The 24,161-nt window shown below is 37.7% G+C and overlaps 1 protein-coding gene across 1 annotated transcript in view; it reads right to left on the reverse strand.

Annotated features, from left to right (window-relative positions):
• Nucleotides 1-4,545: 4,545 nt before the first annotated feature.
• The window catches only part of dchs1b (dachsous cadherin-related 1b), a 153,223-nt gene continuing 133,607 nt past the window's right edge, over nucleotides 4,546-24,161 (reverse strand). The window contains exons 10-21 of the mRNA XM_056466169.1: nucleotides 21,891-22,740; nucleotides 19,692-19,931; nucleotides 16,609-16,734; nucleotides 14,961-15,170; nucleotides 13,656-14,522; nucleotides 11,284-11,397; nucleotides 10,974-11,185; nucleotides 10,343-10,494; nucleotides 9,841-9,971; nucleotides 9,463-9,749; nucleotides 8,966-9,107; nucleotides 4,546-8,632 (exon numbers count right to left, since the gene is read on the reverse strand). Coding sequence (XP_056322144.1) covers nucleotides 6,009-8,632; nucleotides 8,966-9,107; nucleotides 9,463-9,749; nucleotides 9,841-9,971; nucleotides 10,343-10,494; nucleotides 10,974-11,185; nucleotides 11,284-11,397; nucleotides 13,656-14,522; nucleotides 14,961-15,170; nucleotides 16,609-16,734; nucleotides 19,692-19,931; nucleotides 21,891-22,740 — 5,955 coding nt within the window. The 3' untranslated portion in view covers nucleotides 4,546-6,008. The remainder of the gene's footprint in view (nucleotides 8,633-8,965; nucleotides 9,108-9,462; nucleotides 9,750-9,840; nucleotides 9,972-10,342; nucleotides 10,495-10,973; nucleotides 11,186-11,283; nucleotides 11,398-13,655; nucleotides 14,523-14,960; nucleotides 15,171-16,608; nucleotides 16,735-19,691; nucleotides 19,932-21,890; nucleotides 22,741-24,161) is intronic.

Genomic DNA, 24,161 nt, shown 5'->3' on the forward strand with positions numbered 1-24,161 from the left:
AAGATACAATTTTTTTTTTCTTCTCCACAAGGAATGCAGGGATCATTACAATTTACTACTGACCTGATGGGAAAAGCAGACTTGTTTTAATAGCCAAGTGCAAGACTGCGGGAATTTTCTTTGATGTGTATTTTCAACTTGAACTATGCTATGGAGACTTTCAATGTTTTTCTATTGAAGCGTTTAAGAAATGATTAATCTTAAAACTGAATAAAATGCCCTCAAATCGCTTTTTAATTAATCTCATGTTATTATAAAAAAAAAAACTTGCAGTTTTATACCAAAACCAGAGGTGGATGCAGTCACAATATTGCAACCCAGTCTCACGGCAGTTCAATATTGACTGTAAAATGCAATTAGTTGACTTTAAAAATTGATTAAACCCATTATTTTAAAGTGATTAGTTGATTTTTAAAAAGTGAAACCTGTTGTCTAATAAGTATTAGGTAAATAAACAGTAACTAATTATAAAATTAAGTCAACTTAAATCCCGCGAGGACATACGTAGCTCCAGCCAATAGCATTTTTTTAAATCTCTGTCAGTAAGTGTGGTTGAAGCTTCTTAAAGGGGAAGGGGGATGTCAGATACTAGAGACAGGATTTCTGCAGGTCTCACCAAGTTAAATTTAAGACTTTTTGAGACCATTATGAAGGAAATTTTATACATACAAGGCTAAATGCTAAGGATTTTTTTTCGTATATCCCAGTTGGAAAAGATTTTCACTTGCCTCACCAAAACATTATTATAATTTAATACATTTAATAATACAATAACAATAATAACATAATAAAAAGTATAGGTCAGGTCAGTATCCTCAGCAGTTAATACTTGTAAACAAATGTTACTGTAAGGAAAGTAATTAAATCATAGTAAATCGAGTAAAAATGCTATTTTTAAATGAAAAAATTTTCATTGAGATTTGGATTGTTGGTGATTGTAGTGTTAATGGCCAGATTGGGAAGCTATACATGAACAAAGGAAAATAAAAAACTTTTTAAAAAGATTTAAGACCTACAACACAATATTTTAGTTGATTTAAGACTTTTTAAGGCCTAAAATTTTTGTTATGAGATTTAAGACTTTTTAAGACCCCGCGGATACCCTGTAGAGAGCATTTGATTGGTCACGATTTGATGAGAAACTGAACTATGTTGAACTAACTAACCGTGGATCCATTTATGCGGAAGTGGCAAACTACAAGCTTTACATGTTTATATCAGTTTTATGATCTCCTAAACACAAATTTTATTGGTGCGCACTAGCTTTTAGATATCCTAAAATCTAACAATACTGATGCTAACATTTAAAAAACTTTATTTTAATTTCATGGGACCTTTAACAATTCCATATTGAAGGTGGTTACTTAAAGGCTTACTCACTTTTTTAAGTAAAGTCAACTTGTCGATTTTAAGGCAACGAGTTAACTTTTTAAAAAGTAACTATTCACTTTGTATTATGTGTATATCTTTCTGACCTGCCTGTCAGTCATTCATGATTATTCTTAGCTACATAATCTTCAGTGGAAAAAGCTTAACATTTCAGCTGCAGAGAGCTTTATGATTTAGGGTAAATTAATACTTCATTTTCTGTGCTATTTCCTATTGTGTCTTTGATTTTTATGCAATAAGTATCTGCTCAGATTCTCTCTTTTTATCTAGATGAATATTGGCTTTGAGATTTGAGTGGTTGATCTTTCATGAGTCAAAAATAATAATAAAATGAAACTCCAGGAGGCTACAAAAATGCTTTGCAAAAATGTATTACAGTATTGTAAATAAAAGATGGTGATTTGCTACCCCGATGGACACACACTGTATACTTGCCGCACTGGATTGTCTGTTGCTATTACATAGTTATAACACCAACTAAAGTAAAATCAGAAACATCCTGTTCAAGTAGCGCTGGCAATGAAGGTTTGTGTTGATTAGCTAGTTTTTCAATGGCTTGAATTAATATGGTAAAATCGATGTAATTGCTATTGTACAGCATGTACAATCAGTGCAGATTGAGGAAGCTTTGAGCTAGAATTCAGATATGGTTTTCAATATTATAAAATATTAGTCTTTTTAACCATGGATGCATGTAAGACTCCAAACCATTGAAACAGCACACAGAAGCACAGAATTTAATGTCAGTCCTACTTTCTGAAATGATGAGACTTCTATATTCTTAAAGCTGCAGTGTGTTTTACATGTCCACTTTACCCTCTATCCTCATGGACTTGTCCTAGTTTCAGTCTTTTCAGCTCAGGCTCATTGGAAATACATGCCTTAGCCTACATTTTTTATTTTTTTATTTTTGTAACAGACACTCTAAAAACAATGGAGCATTGTAACCCAACAATGGATCAAATATGGGCAAACCAAAGCACTGGATTAAATGTGCAATTTAAATTTAATTGGACGAAACATACTCAAAACAATGTGATTTACACTAAGAAATGCTAGGTTGTTGTAACCCAATGTTGGGTCAAATATGGAGAAATCCAACATTGGGTTACAACAACCCAGCATTTCTCAGAGTATAAAATATGTCATTCAGTGTATGTTTCGTTGCATATTTCAGTTGACAAATCCACTAGGGCGGTTCAAATCTGAAATATGTTATGACAGATATGCTTCCTTCTTGTACATGTCCATGAGGCTTATTGTCCAGATTACCAAGTGAACCACTGACCTAAATCTAACCAATAGTGTTTCTAAGGAAAATGTAACAGGAAACTGCTCTGCAACCATGTGGTTTTACCTTGATTTCGCATTTTTGTGCTGGACTCGAGCCTGTGCACTCTTCATCACAAATACAACACCATGCAAAGTGATCTAGCAAGCAAACTGACCATGCCACAAATGTATGAAGATAGTTAAGCCAAACAAATTCTTTTACAAATCATACATACACTGTAAAACCCAAACAGTTAAGGTAACTTAAATCATTTACGTTCAAAAACTTATCCTATTGAGTACTGTACACTTAATCCATTCGAGTTAACGAAGCACTTTGAGTACAGTAAAAGCCAATAAATGAAGAGAACTCAAACTGAGTACTGTAAAACCTAATAAGTTAAGGCAACTCAAACTGTTTAAGGAAACTAATTGCAACAAACCATTTGAGTTAAAAAATAATCTATATGAGTACCGTGAACTTACTCGATTTAAGTTGAAGTAATGAGTAATTTTATTAACTTATTACCTTCAACACTGAGTTCAAAACTCTTTTCAAATGAGTAAAACTAACTTTCAGTAAATTGAGAGTTAACTACACTCATTTCACTTGATAAAGTTGACTGTTGGGTTTTACAGTGTAGTTAAGGACTTTTGTGGTATTTATTTGGTGTTGTGCATTGAATTGTATGAAAAAAATCCTTTATTCGTTAACAATATCATTATTGTGAAATGGAGCGTCATACTTCCCCATAGCAATCATTATACCAAAACTGCAGTCAAATACATGTTTAATTACATTTTTACATTCTCTCACCTTAATACATTGCTTAAATGGAAAATTCAGATTATGCTAAACTACATATATATTAAATTGCACTTAAAAGCAAACAATAAGAGTTGAAAAAAAAATGGAAACTATTTAATAGCCACGTCTAGTTTAACAAATGTACAAACTTTGTGATTTCATAACAGACATCGATCTCACAGATCATAATGCTCATCAGACTTTAAGGTTAAATCTCATCGTGAAAATAATATCAGCGATAAAGAAAATATGTTTATACAGTGCTCATACAACTCACCGTAGTGTTTACAAGATACTGACCGTGCAAGCGAGTGAGACTGTTGTTACTTCGTGATATCTAGGATGGTGTAAATCAGTTAGACATGCATTGCACAGAGACGGAGGAGAGCTGAACTTCAGCCAACACCAGCTTCACAACAGGGGATGAGAAAACTCAATAGGGTAGAATAAGTGAGATCACTTCAGTTTCTGTTAGAAAAAACACTACCCTTACTGTACAATAGCTTGTTACTTGGCCCAATACACTCAAAAGGTACTAATATGCAGCCTTTATGTAAATAGAATATTGTATATTTCAAGTGTACTGCCCAATTTACAGGCCATATGTTTTCTGACAGTGTAGGAAAAGTCTGTGTTTTGTCATCCACTGCATCTGGAAAGGTAGTGGGTTGATGTAATGATTTGGTTGCATGGATACATATATAGTTGTACTGCAACAGTAAATATAATCAGTCATAGATATTTGTTCCAGCTAATTTATGTAATGCATAATTATGGATATGCATGTTTAGTATGAGCATTTTAATTCAAGGAAAAGTTTCTTCATGGCTGTAATTGATTTGGGAATGGGCGCTCCATGTCTACTGCCTGAGGCCCGGCTCTAGTATAGGCTTCTCAAACATACTGTATCCTTTCAAATTGCTTTTTAATGAAGGACAAATTTTGACTCTCTTTTTGTTTCTTTTTTTTTTTTTTTTTTTTAAACCAGATGATCGGCTTTTTGCTATGCTTCAGTTACTTTGCAAATCCGTAGTAAAGTCTTGATTTTAAACTTGAAAGAAGAAAGGAGACTCAGGTTTGACAAAAGAAATTTAATATTTGATTTAAATATGCACAGATGATTTACGCTCTTCTGCTGTCGGAATTTCAGGCAGCCATCTTGGAAACTGTTGTTTTCCAGACTGTGAGACAATTAAATGTCAGCTTCTGAAATTAATTGGGTTAAACAGACTTCAAAATATGCCAGGCTCTTCTTTTCCTTTGCATTTGTTGTGGGTGCTAGCAGGGGCCTGTTAAACCTGAGGCAGTGGCGGTATCAGGCACGCACCGGAGGTAGCAAAACTGCTCCGGAAATTCATTTAAAATGCTTAAATTGCTTTTTACACATAAGACTGCAAGATAAAAAAGCAGGGCACTTCTTCTTAAACCAATTGTCCACCAGATTTGACAAAAGAGAGTACATTTTCTGTGATTCATCCTGAAAGGCCAATAAACACCATTTCAGATAACGAGGATTTTTGTTATTCTTCATTTTAAATGAACCAATCGTAAGTTACATAGACAATACAAAACATTTTATTGTCAGAAAAAGCAGCATAGAAACAGTGTGAGAAAGCTGCTGTTTTGGAAGAAATTAATTTACATACAGAAGAGTCTTTGAGGTTTCACCAATTCCCAAAAAGTTATCCAGATGGGCCGAAAAAGTGTGGCCCTATCATTTTTTTTCAATAAACAATAAATTAGCTAAGATGCTAACAATCTAGTTGAAAGGGCAAGGAACAATACAACTTCAAAAGACCTATAATACAACACTATGTAACATGGGAAGTTTCAATGCTTTCAGCCTTTCTCTTTATAAATAATAAAATACAACAATCTTCCAATCATTCACATTACAAGTGTCACAAATTTCACAACCGCACAGTATGGTGATCCTAGACACTATACAATGATAATACACTTATGGCTAGCATACATATATAAATATACATATGAAGAATGTCACTAAAATGTAAGAACGTCACTCAAACCACTAGCAAGTCTTTCATAAAAACGGCAAATGAGTAGCACTGTAAAAACAAAAAAGGGGAAAAAATTGAGCTCTCAGTCATAAACAAACATACATAATGACATAAGTTTGAGTTTCTACAGAGTTCTCATTGCGGTTTACAAAGTATGACAATAGCAGCTATTTTGGATGGACTTAACATAACACTGGAGTTTCAAAGCTGTTTGAGTCATCAGTATAAAAGGAAATAAACAAAAAGAGCAGTCAGCATCTTGACTCCCTGGCCAGCCAGTGAGACAAAACAAAGCAACGCGCAAACAACTCTTCACATCAACACTGCGGTGGCTCTGAAGAAGGGTAACGTGGCCGCACAATGTTTGCACCCTTTCCGTTAACAGACACCTGCGTCACCATCATGGCTGAGACTGATTCTTCATGCTGCATTTTAGGTATTAAACATTGCTGAGAGTGACTAATATGTCTTATCAAAAGACAAAATAAGGCCCCCACGAAATGGAGTTAAATGCAGCATTAAATCCTCATCTCAGCCTCATCAGTGTGCTCCAGAGTGTGTTCTGTGGTGCTGATGATAGAGGCTGAGGGACCTTGAGTGACACCGAATGGAGAAACAGCTGGGGAACGAGCTGCAAGTGGGGACAAAGAAGGGGAGAAACTAGGAGACATGGCTGCTGAGGAGATGGAGCCTTCATGGCTTATAGGTGAGCGCCTTAGGGATGCTAACGTATGGAACGTCCGTGTTATGGCAGGTTTGGGTGGGACAGATTTGGCCCCTGGATGAGCCACTGAGGTAATGAGAGGTGGAGGATCAATCCTAGGCTTGGGATCTGTCTTGATTTTTGGTTGGAAAGGTCTCCGTGGGTTGTTAGGAGGTAAACTCTCATCTTTTAGCCTAGCAATCTCTGTAAAGACACTGGCTAAGGGTTGGAACTGAGGGCACCAGTTGAGAAGATAGTCCCAGTTGTAGCTACCTCGCAATTCCTCGTCACTTGCTACTATGGCCGTGAGGGAACCATCAACTGGGGGTTTGCCATCCTCAGGGAAAGCATAATCTTTCGGATGGGAAATATTCAACCCACGACCTACTCCAAGATAGCCTCCGCCTTCATCTCTGTAGACTGGGAGCTGACCAGAAAGTAGGGTACCACTAAGGCTTCCACTAATACTTCCCAGTTTCTTACTTTTGAACCACTGGCTTGCATCAAGTGGACCTGGTTCACAAGAAATATCAGAGAGCTGGTCTGCATCTTGCTGGATTCCTGAATCAGGGCCCCTGGCAGAAATGTGCTCTTGCATGGAGGATGTGATGCTTGCCACTCTTGGATATTCATTGATCATACGAATTTCATCATCCTCTGCTGCTTCGGCAGATCCCCGTCCACTGGAGTGAGAAGGATCTAGGGATCCTCCTCGAGTGTAAGAGCCTGCACCTGTTCCTTCCTCATCCCCTGCATATCCAGGAAGGGCCTGATGATAAATCCTGTCACTCCCTGAGGGTTTAGACTCATCCAACTTCTGCAGAGCTGTGCCTGAAGATGCAGTACTGTTTCCAGCATCTTGTCCTTTCTTCTTGCGCTTTGATCTTACTAAATAGAGAGCAACAGCAATTATGACTAACAAGACTATTACTCCAAGAGAGGCAGCAATTATGCTCACAAGGAGAATGTTAAAGTCTGTTGCAAGACCAAAGGATGTGTTGGTGACATCGATGATGACCTGAGCAGAAGCTACTCTTGAGGTGTCAAGGGGGCTGTGGGCAGACACATCCACAGTCATTAGGCGGGTTTCCCTCTTTGAACGACTACCACCACTTGAACTTCCAGAGTTGTCCATCTTTAGGTAGATAACACCAGTGGTCTTATTAACATCAAAGTATGGAGAGGAATTGGGGAAGGAGTACAGTACAATCCCATCTACCCCACCATCCTCATCTTTGGCCTGTACAAGCCCAATGCTCTGACCTTTCTTGGCTCCCTCTGGAATTTCAAAAGACAAATCTGAAGTGGTAAAAACTGGGTCATACTCATCCTCTCCTGTAATGAAGACCTGCACTGTGACAGTAGCTGAGTTGTTGCCTGCGTCCACAGCCAAAGCAATGAAGTTGAATGAGTTCACCTTCTCAAAATCAAATACCTGCTTGGTACGAACTTCTCCTGAGTTTTGATCTACAAAAAAGAGGTCTTTCCCAGGGCTGGAGTGGTCCATCAAATAATACTTCAGTTGCCCATAAACTCCTGTGTCGTAATCAATGGCATGTAACACAGTTACAGCAGAATTGAGAGGCTGGTTTTCACGAATGCTGGCTGTTAATGTAGCAATGGGAAAGTAAGGTCTGTTATCATTGATGTCCTTTACCTCAACACTAATAGGTGCCAAAGCAAATCGACCATGGCCATCTGAGGCTTGTACTATTACTACATGGGAATTTTGGCTCTCTCTGTCTAAAGGCCTTTGGAGCTTCATTGCCCCAGTCCACTGATCCACAGAGAACAACTTCATATCATCTCCAGAGCTGATGCTGTACTGGACCTCTGCGTAGGGAGCTGAATCAGGATCAGTTGCAGTCACACGTAAGATTTCTGCACCAGCAGCTGCCCCTTCACTCAAAGCCACAATGTATTCAGCTCTGCCAAAAACAGGAGGGTTGTCATTCACATCAGTGACTGTAATGATGGCTGGTACACTGGAGCTCCTTTGGGGAATACCACGATCCGAAACTGAAACAGTGAGGTTATAGCGTGACAATGCTTCAAAATCCAGTTGCTCAGCCAAGATCAGGGTTCCTACAGTCTGGAAGCCATGACCTTCGATGAAACGAACACTACTCTCAATCTGGAAAGCATTTCCAACATTCCCACTGGCAATTGCAAAATCAAAACCAGAGTTTTCCTGAGACAGGTCTCCATCTACTGCTTCTAAGGTTAGGATGGTGGCTCCAGGTAGCTGGTCCTCAGACACTGTGGCTTTGTACTCCAACTGGTGGAATATGGGGGCGTTATCATTGACGTCCATCAGTTGAACTTGAACTGTGGCCGATGATGACAGAGGTGGAGACCCTCCATCACGAGCTTCGATGACTATACTGACAGAGGGCTCCTCTGGGTCAAATTTTGCTTTCTGTCTGATGAAAAGTGTACCTGTGAAGACATGACAAGTAGTCTTACTGCAGTGTTTATTAAATATAAACAAAACTACAGGCAGTGGCAATTTAAACAATGCGCAAATACTGCAGATGACCTTGTGGGAAGAGGCTCATAAAATCCACCCACCACATACACCACTGTAAATAGCATTTACAGCTAAGTGCTCTTATTATTATTAAGATGCAAGTTGTTCCTATTTAAATTGGTGCATATTTATTCTCCACTATTTACACTTCATATAAGTAGTATTTACATTCTTTTAAAACTGTGTAAAAAGCCACTGCCCAAAAAAAATCAGGATGTTTAGTATAAAGGTTGGGCTTATACCATTTTTAGGATCAATGTAAAACCCATCCCGCGTTGAAGACAACACTCGATAAGTGACCTTTCCATTTTCTCCTGAATCTCGATCTGTTGCTGTTACTGTGATAACAGGACTGCCTGGTGGAGAATGTTCTGGAAGGGTTACCTGGAAACCAAAAGCAACAACAAAGCTGTTACTTGGCATGCTTTTTCCTGTATCCACAGTGATGTCAATTTAAATAAAAGCATCTGCTAAATGAATAAACACAAATGTAAATGGCTGCACACCCTTTAATAGTGTAAATGAGTGCACATATATTTATTCTGGAATAAACGTATGATCAAATTATGTTATTTAACCATTACAATCCATTGAAATCAAATCATATTTCCTCCAACAGACAGTTTTTTACAAAAATACTGGAAGACAGGAAACTAGCTGACAAAACTTCATCAGCCCCAATACAATTCGATTTTATTACTTGTTTTACAACACTTTAAAGGGTAGAAAGAACTGTCACCTGATATAGATCTTGTGTAAAAGTAGGTACGTTATCATTTACATCCTCCACCACCACGGTCAAATTGGCTTCACTCTGGTGCTTGGAATCTGAAGCTCGAATAGTCAACTTGTACCATGTCCTTTCCTCATAGTCCAACGGAGCTGTCAGAGACACACGGCCATTGTAACGATCAATAGCGAATTTTCCTTGTGATGAAGCGTCCAGCTGCAAAGAGTAAGACAACACTGGGCCAGAATCCACATCATTTCCAGTAACCAGTGTGATCTCAGTGCCGATAAGAGAGTCTGGAAGAGGAAAAGTCGGGACACAACACTCAGATACATGTACAGTAATAAAAGTGATTGATATTATGTCTTCCAGTGTTAGTTCACTTACTTTCTGGCACTCTAACTTCCCGTGGCACTGGAATAGTGGGACTGTTGTCATTGAGGTCGACGATAATCACTGTGATGGTGGCAGTGCCTACTAGCTTAGGGCTACCGCGATCAGTAGCTTTTATCACCAGCCTGATAAAATAAATGAGGAGTTAGATCACTTTTTTCCTAACATATATCAAGTCTCTGTTCAAATTCTTTTTGGGATTAAGTGAACGAACAAAGGAATCTATTCTATTCTGTTCTATTTTCTGAGAAAAAGCATTCACACAACAACCCAAAAGCACTAACAGACCAAAAATGTAGTAAATTAAAAGCACACAGCTTTATACAAGTCAGGGAACATTGTAGAAACAAAACACATGAGGTACAACTATGAGGGCTTGAAAACATCACACACAAACTAAACAATGCTAGAGTGAACAGTTACATTCCACAGAACTGAAGGAAATTAAAGACCTACAGAGAAATGACTTCACTAGCCGAACATGATACACACTCACTTTGCCTGCGTCCAGATTTCTCTGTCCATAATGGCAGTGGTTGTGATGCTGCCTGTCTGAGGGTCAATTTTGAAAAGGCCACTTTGATTTGAAGACTCAATGGTGTAAGTCACCTGTCCATTTTGACCCTGGTCAACATCCTCTGCCACAACCTAATGCATGTGAAAAGGCAAATTGAAGCACAGACAGGGTCCAAAATGAACATTTGAATATGTTTTCAATTAACAGAAAAAATCATTCCCTTTATCGACATGGTTATTCCTTATTGTTACTCTGGTGAAGGCAGTTGTTTGCTGAAACGTGTAGGCACAGTTTAAAGAAATAGCCATGTCAATAAAGGCTTTTTAATATTTTTCCATATTTTTGGAGTGCCTTTGACTGATTTTTGCTGTTTATTCTGATGAATTCCTTGCCCAAAGACCACCAACACATTATTTAAGCTACCCTTGAGAACTTTTTGTTTGATTTTGTATGTTTTCAATATAATTTGACCTTCTTAAAGGAAAAGTTCACTTAATTTCAGTTTTCTCTTCTGTGGAATACAAAAAAGGGTGGCACTCATTGACTTCCAGCAACCAAGTGTTTTTAGGTGAACAATCCCTTTAAAGTACCAAAAAATGAGACCACTTGCCTGAATGATGGGGAAGTCATAGCCCTGTGCTTCATGCATATAAGCCACATAGTTCTGCAGCTGGAATCGGGGGCGATTATCATTGACATCCTGAAGGATAAGGTTGACAGCCATGAAGGAGCTTGAGGACGTAGTTTCAGCCTTCACCACTAGTCGGAGTCTTGGCGCGTCCTCAAAATCCAGGCCATTTGAGCTCTGTACCCAGATCTCACCTTTGAAAGAACCAACAATGCTTGGTTTTCAGCAGAGTTCATGCATCCATCTTGTCAAAATCATACTATTTTCAAATTTCATGAATTTTCCAACTGACCTGTATTGGAGCTGATGCTGAAAGAATGGTATTTGTTGCCACTAAAGATGCTGTAATTGATGCCGTCGCGGGTGCCGTCTGGGTGCTGAGCCTGAGCTTGAGCAACCACAGTTCCTGTAGGGAAACAAAACAAAACACAAGAATGCTCAATACTCCTCTGCCACACTCACTTAAATTGATGGATTGGCTTTCAGTGCTTTATAAAACCCAATGTGCCTGTGAGTGCTGGAATAAAACACTGCAGTTTTCATCATACAGTTCATTGCAAGACCACTTCATGCCAATGCTTTGAAATGAAGACACCACAAAGAATAGCTTTTAGTGTAGGATTTATAATAAAAGAGTGAAAACTAGGCTTTGTATACTTTTTCAATTTACTGTATTATCTGTAAGAAAATGGATTTATCCATGTTATTTCAAGAAAGTGGATAGTTGTTTGCATTTAAAGCCAACACGAAGTGAAATTTGCAGTGCATTTTAGTGTAATTTGTTTTGAGGGATTTCTGAGTGAAATATAATATTTAAAAAAGTAACTGATTGGGAATACATGTATCTTCAAATCAAGCAATTTTAACATCCTAATCCATCAGAATCAAACCCCTTTTTCGTCATTGACAATTATTCACATGAAAACGAGAAAAAAATAGACAATAAACCTTCATAATGGATCACAATAAAAAAATAGAGAAAGATTTATTTGCTTGTAATAAAATATTATAAATAGAAAAAAATTGAAGACGCTGAATATTATCCGGATAAGGATAAGGATCTTATAAAACAAGCATATTTATGTGTCCCAGAGATAATTCTTTTGGCAGACCTATATTTTTCTATTTGAGTTATGATTAGTATCATAGTTATCAAAGTAGTATCATAGCATCATTAGTATCATACATAGTATCATTAATATCATTAATAGTTCATTGTTAATTTAATGTATTTATTTAAACATCTACTTAAAATAGTAGCCTAAAATAATTATTCCACACTCTCTCGTCTTAAGTATGCATGGCTGTGTTATACAATGTCAGCAAAAAAATTATTACATTTTACCAAACAAATCCCCCAAATTTCCTTTAACTTTAGAATAACCTGCAGAAGGTATGGCAGAATATGACTAGGGTCAGGTCTTGATGCCCAATTCCGATTTGTTGCCTATATCTGATTTTTCTGTTTACCTGTTCTTTTAATTGTGACCCATATACAATTCACGTGTTTACACTTGCCATACAATTTACGACGTCGCGTATGCGTAAAGGCAGGTTCTAGCATCAGCGCCACACTAGCCACGATGGAAGAAGTTGTCTTGCTTTTAGCTCCGCGAAATATGCGAAGTTCAACTTTAAAATGATTTTGAGGCAGAGGAGGAGGGAAAGGGCCGTCATCGCAGCTTGCGCCTTTGGTTTATATATGGTGTCCTCCACCATTCAGAGGAATTTGTTCGTACGAGAGAGATCTCAGTTCTGGTGGGAGCAAACTGTGGCGACTGACCACTTTCCTCCATCGTTTTTCCTCTGTTGTTGTTGTTTACCGTGTCGGCGTCTCCACACACGCTCTTCCTTCATTAAACCGTGGAGAAGAACCATATTGTCACAAGTTTAATGACGTGCAAAATGGAATGCCTCAATAAATCCAATCTGGCTGTTTACAAGATAGTCGCATTGTCACATATCCGATTTATATCTGATTTATTTCCACATATGAAGGAGGCCTAAAACCGTTCTCTGAATATCCGAATGCATGTGTTTTTTCGTGTTTACACGGTCATAGAACAGATCCAATCTGTGTCACATATGAGCCAAAAATCCGAATTGGGTCGCATTTAACTGGCAGTGTAAACAGGGCCTAGGAGTATCAATCAATCTTCAGTTTTTTTTTTTTATTCCATTTTTTTGCCATCAAATTGGTGGCAAATAAATTATTCTAGCTTTTCATTCATTCATTTTTCTTCGGCTTAGTCCCTTATTTATCAGGGGTCACTACAGCGGAATGAACCGCCAACTATTTTTTATTCAACTGTTTTATGCAGCGGATGCCCTTCTCGCCATCTATACACTCTCACATTCACTCAATACACTATGGGCAATTTTATTTACCCAAATTCACTTACTGTAAAGTGCATGTGTTTGGACTGTGGGGGAAACCGGAGCACCCGGAGAAAACCCACGTGAACACAGGGAGCACATGCAAACTCCATACAGAAATGCCAAATGCCCCAACTGGGACTTAAACCAGTGACCTTCTTGCTGTGAGGCAACATTGCTAACCACTGATCCACCATGCCACCTATTCTAGCTTTTTGTAACAATTACAATATAGGCTAATAGTGCAACATTTTTTCCAGAATCGTTTACTTTAGGGCGACCACTTACCTTTATCTGCGTTCTCCTGTAAGCTAACATCTCTAGCGGTGCGTGAAAATCGAATGCCCTTGTAATCCTGCTCCTTCACATAGACGATCACCACCCCTAGAGATGACTGAGGAGGGCTGCCCTGGTCCATAGCCTCCACAATGAGGGTGCGCTGGGTTTGTGTCAGAGTCTGGAGATTCTCTGTAGTCTGGATCGCCCCGGTCAGTGAGTTAATCGCAAATCCTCGCACTGCCATAGCAAATCGGTAGAACACAGAACCATTGGCACCAAAATCCTTATCTTCTGCTCTCATTGTGGCCACCACTTGATGGGTGAACAAACTTCCGCTGGACACGTTAATAATGAGAGGGTCCTGGATGAAGAACGGTGCATTGTCATTGACGTCCAGGACGGTAACGGTTACCTGGGCTGTGGAGTTGCGTGGTGCAGCAGGAGATAGATCAACCGCATACACCTGGAAGAAGTAAGAAGCCCTTTTCTCTCTGTCCAGAATTGCAGCAGTAGTGATGCGTCCTGTATTAGGATCGACAGTGAACGCACCTTTGGCTTCTTGGCTGAGAAAGTATAAAATCTGACCGTTTTGGCCCTCGTCAACATCTGTGGCTGTCGCATCCAGCACCACTAAACCTACGGCAGCATCTTCTGAGACATCTACAGTGTAGCTGCTGCTGCTGAACTTGGGGCTGTTGTCGTTGACATCGAGGACTGAGATCTCTACAGAGGCTGTGCTGCTCAGAGAGGGGCTGCCATGATCTTGGACCACTACTTGCAAGGAATAACTGCTCTTCCGCTCTCTATCTAGAGGTCTTATGGTAGACAAAGTTCCAGAGGAACCGTCAAGTCGAAAGTCTCCATCTGGGTCGCCGGCTAGAATAGCAAGCACATGAAGACAGCATTTGTAAACAATCAGATTGAGTGCATCTTCTTTTCTTAAGATCTGAATCTGAACAAAAACAGCACTTTAAACCATGATCAAGTTTACTTTAATTTTTGATATGTTAGCTTAGGCGCAAGGTCTTACAAAAAAGTATGCTTCGTTTGAAATATGCACAGATACAGGCACTCAGCATACAGTTGAAGTCAGAATTATTAGCCTTCCTGTGAATATTTTTCTTTTTAAAATATTCCCAAATTATATTTAACAGAACAAGAACTTTTTTCACAGTATGTCTGATTATATTTTTTCTTCCTGAGAAAGTTTTATTGGTTTTATTTCAGCTAGAATAAAAGCCAGTTTTACATTTTAAAAACCATTTTAATTTAAAATCACTAAATTTAAAAACAACCCAAAATCTGAGGTGTTACCTTTGATTTTATATTCCAGTCGTCCACTCTCTCCGGTGTCCAGGTCTGTGGCTTTGAGGGTGAACAGCTCCACAGGCTGTAGGTTTTCAGGCACTTCTAGACTGTACTGCTGCAGTCCGAAAGCAGGAGCATTGTCATTTTCATCCAGCACAGTGATGTGCACTTTAGTCTTGGCAAAGTTTGGGGGGATTCCTCCATCTTTTGCATAAACTATAACAAACACAAAATAAGAGGAGGATTATTAAGTTTACCATTGGTTTTAAAAAACTACATCTTAAATTTAAGTCATAAAATGTTTTGGCAATAATATAAATTTAAACCAAACCAATCCTAAAACTATTGCTACTTATGCTTTTTGGTAAGTACAGATAGAATTAAATAATATATACATTTTAGAAGAAAAAAAAAAAAACTTGTGCTGAAAAAAAAAAAAAAAAAAAAAAAAAAAAAAATATATATATATATATATATATATATATATATATATATATATATATATATATATATATATATATATATATATATATAAAACACACATGCATTCATATATTTAAGAAACTGTTTATATGATAAAGTAAACTGTTTATATGATAAAGTATTTAGAAATTTTCAAATCTATGTAACAAATTCAGAGTTTATACAGGAATCAGAGAGTGAAATTCAATACCTTTTAAGACCTTTTTTAAGACCGTTTCCATACATTTTAAGACCTTAAAACCACTTTAGGTTTCAACTGGAAACACTGGCGAAATTTTAACTTACAGTATATTTACTATATATCAATGTAGGAAACTAATCCAAAGCAAAAACATTATTCATATACTAAGATAAAACTCTATTAAATCCAGCTAATTCAGCATGTTGGCGCCTATAGAACTACAGAAATAATGGTGTTGCCTTGGTTACTGCAGTAAACAAAGCAGCATGATGTCAAATCTAGCAGGATTTCATTGATTTCATAAACTACACAACATTCTGATATTCATGGATTTAATTCAGGCAAACTTTAGCATACAACCATACATTGCATAATCAAAAATGATATCAAATTTAATACCTTGCAAAATAGCATTGACGACTTTTTGGTCACACTTTATTTTGATGGTCTGTTTGTTGAATTTATGTTACATTACAGCTAAAATTAAACAACCTTTTTTTTTTAAAAGCACAGAAACAAATTACTAAAAATTTAAACCAAAGAGTAAAAATGAAAGCCAATTCAAAGTATTACTAAAGAATATTGTCATGATTACCAGCAATCCAGCCTGTGCAGATCGCTGGTAAACACACAGTATTGCATAGAACTACAAATCTGCCATTAAATGGACTACAAGATCCGGTCATGCACCACTCACACACCTGGCCTAGATCCCCACGATTGCAGACAGACACAGCTGAAGCTACGGATTACTAGGACTATTTATACAGTACACACACACACACCAAACGCAGGGTTTAATATGAGCATGAATGGATTCTGTAGTCCATTTAATGGTGGATTTTTAGTTCTATGCAATACAGTGTGTTTACCAGCAATCAGCACAGGCTAGATCACTGGTAATCGTGACAAATATTAAAGGACTTAATGGTTTAGGACTTAACTAAAATGGTTTAGTCTTATGTGCAGATCCTGGCAGTGCTATGGTACCTGTTATAGTGTAGTGGTCCTGAAGTTCCCTATCTAGAACCCGAGTGACGGATATCACACCCGTCTCTGCGTTAATAGTGAATCCATCCTCAGTCACACCACCGTACGTTACCAAGCCATTCGTGCCTGCAACCAAAATAAAAACAAATGTTTAATAATTCTATTCAGAATCAAATACCACCAACTGAAAATTGCACAAAAACCTCCACCTTTCAGTACAAAAAAATAACACTTATAATAATAATAATCATACTGACAAATAGCCCTTTTAAATGTGTGTTTACTACTGAAATGAATCAAGGTATTCCAAGCTTTTCGAAATTGACGATCTGTGTCTGAAATCTTCCTCCATCTGCTTAAAGCTCCAGTTGTGTTGTGTTGCGGCGAGTGTTGTGTTTTTTTTTTAACGCTTCCTGTAGATGGTATGTGGGACTCGTTCTCAGGCCCCTGGGCTCAGCGAGAGAGTATGAAAGAGAGACTAAAGACATTCTTCAGGAAGCTTTAATTGAGTAAGCAGGTGCTCGTGCCAAAGCTCGCTGACTTTGCACGCAATCTGGCATCCGTATGTCTTTGGTCCACACTTAACACTTGTGCAGACCACGACTCTGAGGCTGAATCAGCAAAACCAGCTACTAATGAAACCACTGTTAAAACCAAGATGAAAAGGTCTGAACCTGAATATTTTACGACACTGTACTTCTGTTAATTCAAATCAGCTTGTTCACTTCCTTTTGGCCTTCTAACTCTGAAGGGAAGGAAAGAGACCTTGGTTGATTTAGTGCACAATGTTTGGAATAGTATGGTTGCGTACTGCTTTTACTACTACTTTTCTCCTGCAGATGATTTACTTTGCTCATTCTGATGATTTTCTGCATGATTTAATACAGTTCCCAAATTTTACATACCAGAGAACACCTGTGACAGTCCCACAATGCAATGCACTTGACTAGAGCTGCCATTTCCAATGTGATGAACAAACATTATCAATGAGTAAATTTACATGGACACCAATAACTGACTAATACAGTTAAGACAATACTCTGATTAAGAATCTACCATGTAAACAGCGATTTTTGATCAATTCAATCCGATTAAGGTCATAATCGAACTAAAAAAGAAATGGAATTAAGACATGTGGAGTATGCCTTTTTAGTCGCATTATTGAAGTGCAGTAGAGACATGTAAACACCTTAATTAAACTATTTACCATCATGTAGGATTTTCACTGCATATAGCGACATAATATTCTATTTGACACTATTTCCTGCACCTACCAAGTTAGTAAATGACCACAGACACACACACACACTGCAAAATGCAGAGTTTTTTTCCCACACGGCATGCGATATCAAATTCCATTAAAACAACACTCTTCCAACAGTTCATAGTCGCATCTCTTATTAACAAACAAATGAAAATGTATTAAAATTTAAAACATTTTATTTATTACAAATTTTGTATTGACAAATTATTAATTTGTTGACAAATTCAAAATGAAACTCTGGAGGAAATGTGGATAGCTTGGTGACACAATGACATTTAACTGCAGTTTGGCACTCTCACTTTCATTCAGGAACATTTCATGCATGCCTCCCATGACAAACGAGATATTGGATGCGACTATAAACAGTCGACAAAATAAAAATGAAACTCTGGAGGAAATCTGGATAGCGTGATGATGCAATGATGGTAATCGATCTATGTGCTTTAACATGTAAAACGGGATCATGAAAGGAACATTCATAAAGCAACTCATGTAAACACCTTAATCATATTATTGTCTTACATAGATTAAGGCAAATAATTTGATTACTGATGTAAACGTAGTCAGTGTGAAAAAATATTTCAAAATTTCTTTACTTGATCTGATGGTCAAAAGTCATTTTATATCAACACATCTTTCTTCTATCTAAAAGATTCAACATTTTTCTATATTTTATTTTTTTTTATTAATTAATATGCTCAAGTTTATATCTCAATATTCATGATAATTCTGCTATAGCCAATAAACTATTTTATTAAGTTATATATGCCAGATCTACAATTTACTGTATAGTCTCAAATGTACTTTAAAATCAGTCTAAGTTTGCCAAGTTTAAATGGTAATGTTTTCAGCCAAAAACAAGAAACTTTTTATGCATTTTTTCCCGTTTGTTTAAACAATAGCAGCATTTTTGTGACTGAAAACACATAAATCTAAAAAAGTTTCAAAGTGAAAGTTTTTGAAAAGTTTTTGCTGCCATTGTCGTGTCGTGTAAACACCCGAAACAAGTCTATGACAATGATGATGTCATGTGCGTGCATAGTGTATATTTAGGGAAATGTAAATCAAAGCTTGAACAAGCACACTACAATGGTGGAGTATGTGGTAGTGTTGTTGTTGCTCAAGTGTTTGCTTCAGCAATGTGTGGATTTACTTGGGATTACAACCAACAGCTGAGACACATCATACACACGCCATACTACACAATGTCACTTCCCTACAGGTATGGTTTAATAACAAGATAAAGGTACCAAATACTGCTCTTGCTAACAACATCATACAGCATTTTCGATCGTTTTCACAAATGTGTAACTGTGGATTGTTTGGAAAATGTTGTGGAAACGTAAATCTTATTTAAAAAGTGAAAGAAAAATGTTTCATTTTGGCTACATTGTTGTCTTGTAAATGGAGCCTAATATGAATGAACTCATATATCAACACAATGTCAATGAAATTCAGAGCTTGTTAAAACATATTGCTGTGATCAGATTCTTTTAACTTCTGTTTTCTTATTGCTGTTGTTTTTCCTGTGTGTTTATTTTGCTTGTCAGAGAAACACATAGTGATTAGTTAGTCTGAAATATCATTATCAGCAGAGCAGACAATGTCTAGATGTTTGCTATCAGTAAATTTCAGTATTTAAAAAATATTTTACTTGTATTTAATGAAAAATAATGAAAAAAAGTATATCAGGACACTTAATAATTCTCTTGTACGTTACATGAGAGACAAGCAATAGGTTTTTATCTGTAGTTCACTTAATGGCCACCGGTGTTGCTAATAGCAAAAGTTTCCAGTAAAGACATAGATTGACACTCACCATGATCTCGATCTGAAGCGGTGACCTGCATTATGCTTGTTCCTGCAGGCTGGTTTTCCCTGATTTGGGCTTCAAATTCATTTCGTTCAAACCATGGAGCTTCATCATTTACGTCAATCACCTGGATAGACAGCACCTGAGTGGTGGAATGCTGGGGTATCCCATGATCCTCTGCTACAATAGTGAGATTGTAGCACTCCTGCTCCTCACGATCCAGAGGTTTGAGGATGGAGAGAGAACCTGGAGAAGAGAAGAAGACAAAAACATCTGTAGATCTGCTGCGGTAATCATTTGCCCTGCGGCCGAGGTTAGAGAGTTCTCTGTATTTTTACTATGCATACTTGTAATATTTCATCTTGCACATGGCAAACTCTGCTTAAAAGATCAAATTAATGACTTAATGTCGCCCATCACAACCCAAAACGTGGAGATTATTCTTAGGGAAAATTAAAGTTGCAGACGGAAATATTGTGGTAAAGTATACAGAATAATAGACTCATATCCTTGTATTACCACACTGCATGTGCAAAAAACCATGGTATTGCTTGAGAAGCAAAGTTTGGCATGTTAACTTAAGATTTGGCAATTTGCTGCTGGTTAGTGCAAAATAAAATAAAATAAAGGGGCAATGTGGTAGCGCAGTGGGTAGCGATGTCGCCTCACAGCAAGAAGGTCACTGGTTCAAGCCTCGGCTGGGTCAGTTGGGCATGGGTCGGCTGGGTCAATTGTGGAGTTTGCATGTTCTTCCCATGTTCACTTGGGTTTCCTCTGGGTGCTCCAGTTTCCCCCACAGTCCAAAGACATGTGTTCTATTAGTGAATTGGGTAAGCTAAATTGTTCATAGTGTATATGTTTGTGGGTGTTTCCCAGTGATGGGTTGTGGATGGAAGGGCATCCGCTGAATAGAACATATGCTGGATAAGTTGGCGGTTCATTCCCCTGATTAATTTAGGGACTAAGCCGAAAAGAAAATGAATGAATGATGAAAATACATTTAAAATAAAATAAAATAAAATAAAATAGTAAAATGTCATGCAAAGTTAAATAAATAAATAAAAATTTAATTAAAAATAAATAAATAAAAAGTAAAGTAATAAATTTATTAATAAATAAATAAATTAATTAATTAAATTAAATTAAATAAAGGAAAGTAAAATAAAACAAAATATAAAATAAAAAAGTACAAATAAATTAATAAACAAATAAATAAAATAAAGAAATAAATTAAATAAGCTGTTGTGGTCATTTTTATTATTTATTATAAAAGATGTTAACAGGAAATTGTGCAAACCACAGAAGTCAAACACAATATCCATAGGTACAGTCGTACAGTGCCACTTCATTTTCGATTGCTCCGTCCTCTGTTTTTCTCTTCAGTTTACCTCCTCCACTCTCTATACGCAATTTGAGAATAAAGCTTTTTGCTGACTTGCTAGTATAAAAACCAGGGAAGAAATTACTTGTCACGGATCCATTTTTGAACCTTTCCAGCTATACCTCCCTGCAATGCTGTCATCAGCAAGACCCCGAGCGAGGGTCACTCCGGATAAACACACCGCTGCGGTCCATACTTCTCGCTGACAGAGAAACATTATTGTGTGTTTGTGAGAAGTCTGTGTGCGGCCTCTTTTTTTATTTACAATCCACTAAACACACTCTAGCTTTAAACACATCATTGAGATGTTTGAGCGGATTTCTGCTTCTCTAAACGGTAGCTCTGCTTTCGTGCTTAACGTCCGTCTAGATGTTAAAGAGTGTGAAGAGTCTCTCCTCAGCATCTGGCTAATATCAACTGTGACTGTCCTGTGCTCTAATACATATTATAGTGCATAGAATATGCCTGATTTAGTACCAGAAACGCTAACCATCATAAACCATTTGACAATAATGGAAGGAAAATCGTCCACAGCTGCTGAGTCGATTAGACGACTTTGTCTATTTAATCTAATTTCGCGTGAGCTGTAAATGGTCGTATTCTTGGATGATGGGAGGAATTTCAGTCTAATACATGAATATTTCCAAGGCCAAATCAAAGAGGTGCGGTCGACGGGCCAAAATAATACTGGGCTCCCACGAATAAACCCTTCAAGAAAATGATCCGTTCTGCTAAATTACTTCAGGCTTTGAGTGAATGGTTCATAAAGCAGCATGGTGTGAGAAGGAGATGTTTTTCAAATAGAGCGAAGTAATGATTCTTACCACTGTTCAGGCTGAGAATAAACCGTCCCGCTGTGTTTCCTGACTGAATTCTGTAGGACACCCGTCCATTTTCGCCCTGGTCTGCATCCCAGGCCATGACATACAGCAGCACGAAGCCTACCGGTTGATCCTCCATCACGCTAACAGCAGTCGGGGAGCTGAATATCGGCGCATTGTCATTCTCATCAGTCACAAACACTCGTGCCGTCACCGAGCCCCAAAGCCTCTGATTGGGATCCAATGCTGAATCCATGGCTTGGACCACCAGAAACAGACTGGAGGTCTCCTCATGGTCCAGTTCACGGCCTAGCTTCAACACTCCTGTCACTGGATCAAGATTGAAGAGATCTGGGTTATCAGGCCACCGCTGTTGGACAGAATAACGAATCTCGCTGTTCGGCCCACTGCCATCTTTATCAGACGCTTGGAAGGTATAAACAGAAGATCCAGCTTGTGTGTTTTCGGGAATAACAATAGTGACTGGGTCTTCTGGAAACTGTGGTGCGTGATCATTACTGTCTTGTACGTTGATTTCCAACTGAATCATGTGAGTGTTTGGATAGGCCTTGGAGAAATCATCCACCTCGATTTGTAGGGTGTACCGTGAACCTTTTTCATAGTCCAGCTCTCTAACCAAGTAAACATCTCCTGTCAGACGGTCAACCATAAAGGTTCCCTCGTGATCTGTGCCGCCGACTATTAAGTAGGTCACCTGACCATTTAAGGTCACTTCACGTTGGTCATGTGCTCTAACCGAGCCAATAACAGAGCCTGGTTTGGCTCCCTCCACAGAGTTGAGGGTCATGGATAGGGTGTTGGGCTTTGGAGAGATTCTTGTGGAGCCAATGACCTACAGATTAAAACAAAACACATTGAGAAGGAATGAAATGTTATATGTTTATATTTTATGCTCAGTTCATACACTGGCTGGCTAAATGCAAGATCTGGACCAAACATGAATGCAATTGCACAAGGTTGTAGCAACAAGCCTGACAAATTCACAACATAATTAAATCTAAAGACATTGGGACATCCCAAAGATGGTCATTGGGAATCAAGTCAGTTTCTTTTATGAAACCACAATGCATCTTGAATTTGTCATCCTGGAATATGACCATGCAACATGACTTTTTTATTAAAGAAATAAAAGCTACACATTGTATCAATTAGGGTTAAAAGAACTGTTGCCAAACATATGACATTCCAAAAACGCTTAATAACATACCTGCAGACTCATCTGAACTACAGTATGGAGCTTCCAAAATATTGACTTCATATTATTTTGGTAAAACAATTAACATTTAGCCGATTGTATAAACTCTTTAAGAAGAGAAGAAATAGAAGGTTATTTGTCATCATTTGCCAAATACACAGTAACATGTTCCAATTTCCATGGTGCATGGGTGTGTTCTCATTGTTCTAGACGTCAATATAACAAACAACACTGAAAGAATAAGATGAAATGGTCCAGGCTGCCACATTACATGCCTGTGATCTCATTTCCCATGTCCTTGAAGTACAGTAGAGCTGGAAAATGGTTGACAGTTGAAGGCTTTCATATTAATACCCCATAAAAAAAGACAAAACAATCAAAGCTCAAGCGGATCACAAGAAGGAAAGCAACAGAAGGATCGACGCTGATCCATTTCTGTAGTCTCTCTTTGGTGCAAAGAACCTTGGACTTTCAAACGAAGCTGGTATTACTGATGGTATGTAAAATATTATCTTGAGATTGCTATGGTGCAGGGTTGTTCAGTGCGAGCGTATCAGCATTAGTGCTACCATGTTAGGGAGCTGAGATTTGCAGCTTTCTGTTTGATCACAAGGAACCACAGCTGGGCCTCATCAGAGCCATCTGGGAACACTTGATTCAAAGGTGCATTTTCCCTCTGTCTCCTTCTGCGTCCCAATTCGCCTACTAATAATATGCCCTGAAGTATGCAGTTTTTGAGAAGAAAAAGTCAGTACTTTTGTAACAGATACAGTAGGTTAGCAAGATTTGGTATCAACTACTTTGTGATTAAGGAACCATTCTGTTGCCTATAGTTACGATCCCTGTCAATCATCTTGTCCCATTCTCCCCATTTCTTTTATGCATTGGAGGTGAAGTAGCACATACAGTATATCTGCCTTTAAAAAATATTTTTAATGCAGAGAAATCTCCTTATGTATTTGAACTATAATAACCACACTTAAATGCATATGTAAAAATATAAGATATAGTTTTTGATAGAACTCTTTTGGTTTGATTATGCTTTTGAATACGTGAAC

This window comes from Danio aesculapii, chromosome 10 (genome assembly GCF_903798145.1).
Source record: "Danio aesculapii chromosome 10, fDanAes4.1, whole genome shotgun sequence".
NCBI classification, from domain to species: Eukaryota; Metazoa; Chordata; class Actinopteri; order Cypriniformes; family Danionidae; genus Danio; species Danio aesculapii.